General features: G+C 43.6%; 1 protein-coding gene across 1 annotated transcript in view; it reads left to right on the top strand.

The window, feature by feature from the left end:
- Positions 1–6,495: 6,495 nt before the first annotated feature.
- The window catches only part of LOC310868891 (DELTA-actitoxin-Afr1c-like), a 5,096-nt gene continuing 1,083 nt past the window's right edge, over positions 6,496–10,508 (top strand). Inside the window, exons 1-4 of the mRNA XM_083779372.1 lie at positions 6,496–6,585; positions 8,196–8,306; positions 8,841–9,056; positions 10,142–10,508. The exon at positions 10,142–10,508 is cut by the window's right edge and continues 1,083 nt beyond it. Of these exons, the coding sequence (XP_083635498.1) occupies positions 8,203–8,306; positions 8,841–9,056; positions 10,142–10,373 (552 nt within the window). The 5' untranslated portion in view covers positions 6,496–6,585; positions 8,196–8,202 and the 3' untranslated portion in view covers positions 10,374–10,508. The remainder of the gene's footprint in view (positions 6,586–8,195; positions 8,307–8,840; positions 9,057–10,141) is intronic.

The following is a 10,508-nucleotide window of genomic DNA, read 5'->3' as shown; positions in this document are numbered from 1 at the left end:
TGTGTGGGGTGGGTTAGCAGGCTGTCTGTACCCAGTGTGTGGGGTGGTTACCAGGCTGTCTGTACCCAGTGTGTGGGGTGGTTACCAGGCTGTCTGTACCCAGTGTGTGGGGTGGTTACCAGGCTGTCTGTACCCAGTGTGTGGGGTGGTTACCAGGCTGTCTGTACCCAGTGTGTGGGGTGGGTTAGCAGGCTGTCTGTACCCAGTGTGTGGGGTGGTTACCAGGCTGTCTGTACCCAGTGTGTGGGGTGGTTTAGCAGGCTGTCTGTACCCAGTGTGTGGGGTGGTTTAGCAGGCTGTCTGTACCCAGTGTGTGGGGTGGGTTAGCAGGCTGTCTGTACCCAGTGTGTGGGGTGGGTTAGCAGGCTGTCTGTACCCAGTGTGTGGGGTGGTTTAGCAGGCTGTCTGTACCCAGTGTGTGGGGTGGGTTAGCAGGCTGTCTGTACCCAGTGTGTGGGGTGGTTACCAGGCTGTCTGTACCCAGTGTGTGGGGTGGTTTAGCAGCCTTGGTGGTAAATGTCTTGAAGAGGTCGAGCAGTAAATGTCTGTCAGCACATCGGTTAGATATATAGTATTCCGAGTGAACTTCAACCTGGCTGACTATAAAGTGGAATGCAGTGCTACTAGGAGGGGCAGCAGCATAGGTTGGGCCAACGAAGGCTCAAGTTGCTCTGCTGCGTCACAGTGAGGAAAACGAACCCTATCTGAGAATAGTGGTTTTATGAGAACAGACCGAAGCCACGGTGACATTATTATGAAACAATTCAACACACATAATCAGACATTCATTCATTCAGCAGCAGCTTCTGACAGCTAGACTAATACTCTGACAGCTAGACTACTATTCTAACAGGCAGTAGGCCTCTACGCCTTATCGGTCCAGTCGGGGTTGGAACCACCACTACGATGCCACCGTCCAGATCTCCTGATGCGTTCCGTGTGTTCCTGGACAGGCCTGGCTCTCCTGTGGTTCCGTGGGACCAGTGGTTCAGAGAGTTCAACCTGTTTCTGTACGCTGAGCGCTGTAAGGACGAGGATAGGAAGTCGACACTGCTGCGATACCTCGGACGGGAAGGACGCAGAATTCTGCTGAGTCTCCCGAGTCCCAGAATTGCCTGGATCACAGGAGATCCATCGCAAAGACTAGTCACAGTCATGTTTGACGGAATCGAGACCTACGAACAGATGGTGTCTGCTCTCAACTCGCACTTTAAGAGAGAGATAAGCCAGAAGCTGATGAGTGAGATTAGAGACGTTCATTTGTAGACATTACACACATGATAGGATATGATATGATATAATACTTTATTGTCAGTTCACACTGAAATTTGTCTTGCGACACAGCAGCCAAGTATGCAGAACACATATACAAAACACAAAGAACAAGACTATTTACATACATAAAGACATGAGCAATATCCACCGCTTAGATTATCCTGTGGCAACTACATCTCCTGATTAAGCCTCAAGGTCGACTGGTGGACAAAGGACCTCTTTAGTCTGACCTTATTGTATGCTGGTACACCATATCTCCTTCCTGAAGGTAGCAACCTATATTCTCCATACATCACATGCTTAGTATTAGAGGTGATATTCCTTGCTAACCTTAGGATGCTGTTATCATACGTGGATGTATAAAGTTTCTGAAGTTGTTGTCCAACAATCTTTTAACAAATGTTCAGTTGTTGCAGCAGTTGTGACTTTAGGGCTGCAGACAAACATCCATACCAGGTGGTACTACAGTACTGAAGAACACTCATAATAACAGAAGTGAAAAACAAAAGAAGAATCCGTCTACTAGCACCGAAGGATCTTAGACGGCGAAGGAAGTAGATTCTTTGCTTTGTTTTCTTACACACTGAATCAATCTGATCTTTCCATGACAATAGATGGTCTATTACTACTCCTAGGTATTTGTACGAACATACCTGGTTGATCGGTTCACCATGAATAGTAATAGGGGATCTGTGTATCTCTGGTGGTGCACCAAAAACAATCTCTTCTGTCTTTTTTGTGTTAATGATGAGAGCGTTGTTATCACTCCATTCAACCACCTTATTTACTCTGTGTTGGTGCAGTCCAGGATCACTGGAACTATCTAGGAGAGAAATCAAAACTGTATCATCTGAGTATTTTAGAATGTATTGGAGTGTTATACATTCCATGATTGGTGTCAATTCTTGACATAAAATTGTTTAATTATTTTACAAACTACTACTAAATATAGAACTCATGTCCAGAATCTATTCTTATTGTATTTTCTTCCTTTCTTTCTTTCTTTCTTTCTTTCTTTCTTTCTTTCTTTCTTTCTTTCTTTCTTTACAGGGATAATGTTATATTTTGTAGAGGCAGTGATGTTTATGAAGATGATGAGTTTTCTCTGGCATGGCCAATGTACAGGTACAGTATGTACAGTAATGTAGATACAGTATGTACCACTGTGTGTGGTACAGGTACAGTATGTGGTTTTCTCTTGTTAAAATAACTGTAGCTCTATTGCCTATTGTGACAGTAGCCTACTCATTACTAGAGTGTTTGTTCAGTAACAGTGTTAAATAACTCTATATGGCTGACTGACTGGCTGACTGACTGACTGGCTGACTGACTGACTGACTGACTGACTGACTGACTGGCTGGCTGACTGACTGGCTGACTGACTGACTGGCTGACTGACTGACTGACTGACTGGCTGGATGGCTGACTGACTGGCTGGCTGGCTGACTGACTGACTGACTGACTGACTGACTGACTGACTGACTGACTGACTGACTGACTGACTGACTGACTGACTGACTGACTGACTGACTGACTGACTGACTGGCTGGATGGCTGACTGACTGGCTGGCTGGCTGGCTGACTGACTGACTGACTGACTGACTGACTGACTGACTGGCTGGCTGACTGACTGACTGGCTGGCTGGATGGCTGACTGACTGGCTGGATGACTGACTGACTGACTGGCTGGATGACTGACTGACTGACTGGCTGGCTGGCTGACTGAATGACTGGATGGATGACTGACTGACTGACTGACTGACTGACTGACTGACTGACTGACTGACTGGCTGGCTGGATGGATGGCTGGCCTGGATGGCTGGCTGGCTGACTGAATGACTGGATGGATGACTGACTGACTGACTGACTGACTGACTGACTGACTGACTGGCTGGCTGGCTGACTGACTGACTGACTGACTCCTAACCCTGTTGATCTCTGTGGTCTGATCTCTCTGTTACAGACGCTCTTGTGTGTGCAGTTCTGTTTGCCGTTCTGAAAGCAGTTCTGTTCATCTGGGAGGTGGTCCTCTGTGTTGGTCCGTGGGGGAGCAGATTACTCCACACAGTGGCCTTGTGGTTAGAGTTAGACTGCTTTCTGGTCTAGAGGGGCGGGCACACATGGAGCAAGCGGTGGAGACTATTGGTTCACTGGTCAGTCCCTGCTTGGCACTCAGCATCAAGGGTTAGATTGGGGGGTCAGTCCCTGCTTGGTACTCAGCATCAAGGGTTGGATTGGGGGGTCAGTCCCTGCTCGGCACTCAGCATCAAGGGTTGGATTGGGGGGGTCAGTCCCTGCTTGGTACTCAGCATCAAGGGTTGGATTGGGGGGTCAGTTCCTGCTTGGCACTCAGCATCAAGGGTTGGATTGGGGGGGTCAGTCCTTGCTTGGTACTCAGCATCAATGGGTTGGATTGGGGGGTCGATCAGTCCCTGCTTGGCACTCAGCATCAAGGGTTGGATTGGGGGGGTCAAATCAACTAATCAAATTATTCCAGAGCATAGCACGGCTGCGGCTCACCGCTCCAAGAGAGATTGTTCAAATGTGGAGAACAAAATGTACACAAGAAGTGTATCATGTACACAGGTGAAGTGCATGTGTGACAAATCGTACGATATGACTTTGAGAGTCACTGGTAGTTTCCATTCAGGATGTGCAGATTAAGAATGGAAAACGTCTTCTTCAGTCAGAGTGTACTTTAGTATGTATTCTGGAAGTGGTGGAAGGAAAAATACCACAAATACTCTAAAGTAAAAGGCCTCATATTTCACTGGAAAATATGGACCACAGTGCAGGTACTCTGTCTGACGAAACCATGACTGTCCTTCACACAGTCCACACCACGTTCACACACACCTCCATGTTGGACTTTATCTTTATGGATCTGGAGCCACTGCTGAGTTGTGTGACCTCAAGTGTTTTGTCTCTCGTGTCATCAGAATCGTTTCTTCATTATTTGACTGTTTTTCTCTCAGCCTGCTCTGTGAGCTTGTAGATCAGCTATTTTTGCTGTGCGTCGTATGATGAAGTATATAGGAGTAAGCTCCTATATTGTATGTTAATAATCAATTTTAATATTTTTATTCTCTTGTATTCATACACCTTCTTGGCACCATTTGTCTTGTTATGAAGATGTAATCAGTATTTTTTGGATTTGATATTCCATGTGAAATATTGAATTTCTTTCCTGAAAAGTAACCAACATGATAATATTAGTAGACTAAATGATATTATTGTTTCATGAGAGTACATCTGTCAATATGGACACTGTGGAGTCAGCTGTTTTAGGCCAGTTAAAAAAAATCTTCTAAATCCTGACAGTTTTCTGAAATACCTATGTTCAGTGGTGCTCAATATTTCATGTCAAGGACCCCCAGAATTATCTGTATTTGGCCGCAGACCCCATTATGTTGTCCCAGGGACCCCTGAAAAACGTTCACTCTGAAACAATATATGTTTAAAGATTTGCGCCACATTTTAACGATTTTCCAAAAATAGCTCTTTTTCAACAGCTAAAGTATAACATAATGCTTGAAAACACCAGAAGGGGTTCCTGCCCAGAATGGGTTAGATCGATGTTGCTTATTTACAAATAAATAAATACATAAATAAAAGGAATTTGTTTTTTAAAGTTTCAATCCAAGACTTTTGACTTCATAATGTGGTGAAATAAAATGCATTGTTCAGTTTGTACCGACACCATGAACTAACAGAGGAGCACGGTGTGGTCTTGTTCAGACCTGCTGTGTGTGTGGCTGCGTGCGTGCATGCATGCATGCGTGCGTGGCTGCGTGTGTGCGTGCGTGTGTGTTGTCCAGACCTGCAGTGTGTGCTTAAGGAGGGAGTTTATACTGGCATTGTGACATCACATAATACTCTCTGTCAGCGGAATACCTTGTATCTCCAACATATATAATATAGTTATCATGTATTATTAATTTAATAACATGTGGTCCAATATAGTTATCATTTATTACAGTTTCACTGTTGAACAGTCGTGAAGCTGAGAAATATATTTCATACACTTTTAACTGTCTCCCTTTTGTTGCAATCCTGAGTCAGATTGTAACAGTTTATTAGTGACATGTAGATTAGAATGTGACCTGCGATAATTACAACTCTATTTAATGATATGATTTACGACCTGACTGGCACTGCATGAAAAGAGGAGTTAACGGTCAATTATGGGTACTGTATTTTGCCTGTAAACCTCAAGTTTAGCGGGCATAATGTGAGGTCTTGAAAAGACAATGGTGGAAAAGACAAAGACACAGTGGTAGCCGCAGTGTAGATAATGCCAATAGATACAAGGCAGTTGCGTCATCTGTCGAAACTTTGTTTAGTGTTGAAAAGACAAAGCACAAATGTGAATGTGTGTGTGAATGGGTGAATGTAATGCACAATCTATGTAAAGGTGTGTGAATGTAATGCACAATCTATGTAAAGGTGTGTGAATGTAATGCACAATCTATGTGTAAAGGTGTGTGAATGTAATACACAATCTATGTAAAGGTGTGTGAATGTAATGCACAATCTATGTAAAGGTGTGTGAATGTAATGCACAATCTATGTAAAGGTGTGTGAATGTAATGCACAGTCTTTGTAAAGGTGTGTGAATGTAATGCACAATCTATGTAAAGCGCCTTGGATAAAGGTGTTTTCTTTCTTTCTTTTCCTTTTCTTTTCTCTGTTGATACTTCGGTGTGTTTATGGATGCACTAAACCAAACGTCATTGACTGTATGTCTCACACAGTGACAAATAAAGATCTTATCTAATTAGGAATCAGTTCATGTTGTGACGTGCGTTTAATTCAGAATCAGTTTATTTGTGACGTTCAGCGCAGACTTGGTTTATTTCGCATCATATATTGTTTCATCTATAGTTTCAAAGTACAGATTATTACTATTTGATGAGTATACTTGTTAGACTGATGCTACAGTAGGTTCACTGATTACATGTGAGTGACACACAAAAACAAAACAAAAAAAACAGAGAAAGATGAAACAGGGACTTACAAGGTTTCTTCCTGATCTGAACAAATATTTCCAAACACACACACACACACACACACACACACACACACACACACACACACACACACTGACACACACACACACACACACACACACACACCCACACGCATACACACACACACACACACACACACACACACACACACACACACACACACACACACACACACACACACACACACACACACACACACACACACACACACACACACACCACCTCTGAATGCCGTATTATCCGCGTGGGATCAGGGAGTGGGAACAGCTCTTCTCTACAGGTGAGAAACTTCAACATAGATTTAATGAAGAGAGTTTATGATACGACCGTTTATTGAAATGCAATTCAACAGATGCAGTTTATGTTACTGTATTGCACAGTCCGGCAGTCGACAGGCTTAACGTTTAAGTGGGACATTTGGTTTTTATATATAGGCCTAGTCTCTTTTATTGGCCTAAAATATTGTCTATAATTTTACATTGATGAATTCACTTGCTGACCGGCTGTCAGTATTGAGCCATTTGTATTATAGGGGTTTATGTTGTGTAACCATACAATTAAGTAGCATTTAAGTAGCATGTGACATGTCAAACTAGGGGGTTTTCATGATTCTGAATCATATACATGAAGCATTATGAAATGTATAAAACCTTGCCTTATACAGGATGTTAATGTTATAGTCACATATAAACCCCTATAAAACAAATTTGAAATTTCTCAACACGGACAGCCGGTCAGCAAGAAGATTCATGAATGTACAGTACTGTATGTATAGAGACAAAAGTTTAGATTCATGAATGTACAGTACTGTATGTATAGAGACAATAGTTTAGATTCATGAATGTACAGTACTGTATGTATAGAGACAATAGTTTAGGCCAATACAAAAAACTATACACCAAATCTCCCACTCCACTCCACACCCGCGGCTGCCGGACGACTGCATGTGAGCATAATTATGTCTGAGTTATAGTTATTCCTCAAACATCTTTGATGTATCCTGTTCATTATCGGCAATAGTTTTTTTTCCCACTCTGTTAGTGTTATTATTGAGTGTTCAGAGAGTCAGATACTGTAGTGTAATTTAACAATGTAAAATTGTATCCATACTTCTGACAGTCAGACACTGTAGAATACTGTAGTAAAAGAAAAGTGTCACACTTCTTCAAAGATCATTTATGTGACTCTCTTTGATATACAGAGACAGTCACGGCGGCAAGACCAACTGTTCAGGAGAGGAGAAAAAAGGTGTTTCTTTTTTAATGCAAAATGAGTTAATAGCACAGGCAGACTCTTCACATGTCTGAAATAAATGTCAGAGCTGAAATCGACATGTAAATATGAAATAAATGCTTAAACATGTAGCTAGGTCTCTATGTTAGAGAACACAGAAGTGAACCTTTCAAGCCTGTTTTCTCAACTCGCTGTTTCTCTGCAAGACATTACTCTATAATAAGCCATATCTCCAAAACTGGTGGGTCAAACTGAACAACCAATATGTCAATTTGAAGCTATGATTCCCTGCTTTCACTGTTTCACATGACATGGAAAAAAGGACAAAAAGAAAATTCAATGACTTAGCCTCGGTCAGAAGAGGTCACATATATATGAATACATACCGAGTACATGTATTACACCATGGGGCTGGAAACTATCACACATTTGGACAGAATGTCCAAATGTTTTTATTTACCGGTATTTCATTCATTAAGGTTGAGCAGAGTGTGTAGAATGCCTGTCCTGAAGAACGCTGCCTTTGGGTGTGGCAGGAAAACACTGTTGCCACATGTCTGGAGAGATGCCAGCTTTATAACGACAGGGGCTGTGTCTCTGTGTGTGTGTGTGTGTGTGTGTGTGTGTGTGTGTGTGTGTGTGCGTGTGTGTGTGTAGTGTCATCATGTCAGAATCAGCAGAGGAAGCAGCTGCCAGCATCACGTCAAAACGACACGTAACCATAGAGATGAACAACCTGACCACTAACTACTGTCTCATCAACCCACGGTAATTATTTTGGAGTGGCGCTAGCCCCTGCTATGACCAGCTTTGTGTGTCTATGTGTGTTGTGTACCCCATAGCAATGATTTGATTGGCTGAGCAGTGTGTGTACCCCATAGCAATGATTTGATTGGCTGAGAAGTGTGTGTACCCCATAGAGATGATTTGATTGGCTGAGCAGTGTGTGTACCCCAAGCCAGTTCTGGCTGAACTGTGCAGTCTGTTTTCTGCGAAACTATATTCAATATACTTTGAACAGGCATAGCTCATGAACTGTTTGATACACATATACGTCTCCAGAGACATCTGACCTCTGACCTTTACATCTCCTGAATTATAAATCATTTCTTGTGTTGGCGCTCCGTGCAAGAAAGGCATTTTTTTAACGAACTGGTAAAGGGTTATGTCACCCTGCTTAGACACGAATCCGACGACCAAAGGGTGGTGCTACAGCGATCAACTGAACAATGGCTCACGGACCGTTGACCGCACTAAATGAAGGGTATTATGAACTAAACCTCTCGTTGTGTTCTTCTTCAGGGTGTTCCTGGAGAGCGGGGAGACCTACAACCCGCCCCAGCCCACGGTGCGCCCCCTGAAGGCCGAGGTGTGCACCTTCAGCAAGTGCAGCGCTGCGGCCACGGGCAGCGTGGGCGTGTTGACCTACGACCTCCTGGAGCGCTCGCAGAACGACCACATCGAGACGCTGGCGGTCATGTTCTCTGTGCCGCGCGACTACAGGCTGTACAAGAACTGGTATGTTTATTATTATTTGTTTATAAATATATCATGTTCTCTGTGCCGCGCGACTACCGTCTGTACAAGAACTGGTAATATTTAATTTATATTAAATACACTTTAGAAACAAGACCAAATATGCCTCTAGGCTGAGCCAGCCTGGCGGCGTGCCGCGGGTTCGAATCCCGATCCAGACCCTGCAGCGTGTCTCCCCCTCAAACAAGCCCAAATAAACGACTACACTTTAGAAACGAGACCAAATAAACACACTTTAGAAACAGACGTAGCGCATGGAAGGAACATGTTATTCCAATTCCTTTCCCCTCCATCAGGCACCCCAGCTGGCCAGGGGGAGGCAGTTTAGAGACCAGGATTACTGCATGTTTTTGTGAGGGTACCTACCCTAGGGGACACGGGGAGAACATGCAAACTCCACACAGAAAGGCCCTTTCGCCAACCCCGCCTTTGGGTATGGGCGCTGATGACGCGGAGGAGGAAACATGCTGCCAGCACCCACAGCGCCCCGAGCAGGAATCGAACCCAGGACCTTCTAGCTGTGAGGCGACAGCACTACCAACTGTGCCACCGTGCCCCCACAACTACACTTTATAAACAAGCCCAAATAAACAACTACACTTTATAAACAAGACCAAATAAACAACTACACTTTAGAAACAAGACCAAATAAACAACTACACTTTAGAAACAAGCCCAAATAAACAACTACACTTCAGAAACAAGCCCAAATAAATAACTACACTTCAGAAACAAGCCCAAATAAACAACTACACTTTAGAAACAAGCCCAAATAAACAACGACACTTTAGAAACAAGACCAAATAAACAACTACACTTTAGAAACAAGACCAAATAAACAACTACACTTTAGAAACAAGACCAAATAAACAACTACACTGTTGTTTAGAGAAAAAGCATGTCCAAAGTCTCTTATAATAAGCAGACTTGGCAACACTGGAACTAGCAGAACACAGAAAACACGTTCAGTGTCGTTGACATTGGACATCTCCTCCACAGGTTTGCGGTGAGAGTGTTCCCTAGGGGGCGCCAGTGAGTCTTGTTGACATTCGACCTCTCCTTCACAGGTTTGCGGTGGGAGTGTTCCCTAGGGGGCGCCAGTGCGACGAGGCTCTGTACAAAGAGCTGTATTACGACAAGAAGCCGAGCGGGTTCGTGAGGTCGGAGGCCAACGGATCTGGAATCAACTACGTGGGAAACTACCTGGATGTCAAGGCCACCATGTCACCCATGGGTGCTGCTAGTCTGAAGGTGGAGGTCTGGGACAAGCTGTTTACACCCATACTTAGTCCATGTTAAACCATGTTAACGTACCTACCTACCTATCTATCTACAGTATAGAGGTCTGGTACAAGCTGTTTACCCCCATCATTAGTCCATGTTAAACCTACCTACATCTATCTACTTACCTATCAATCATTATCATCATCAGTC

Source organism: Protomyctophum parallelum (genome assembly GCF_964188405.1).
Source record: "Protomyctophum parallelum genome assembly, chromosome: 13".
Taxonomy (NCBI): domain Eukaryota; kingdom Metazoa; phylum Chordata; class Actinopteri; order Myctophiformes; family Myctophidae; genus Protomyctophum; species Protomyctophum parallelum.
The sequence above is the reverse complement of the archived record's forward strand: the minus strand, read 5'-3'. Positions and strand labels throughout refer to the sequence as shown.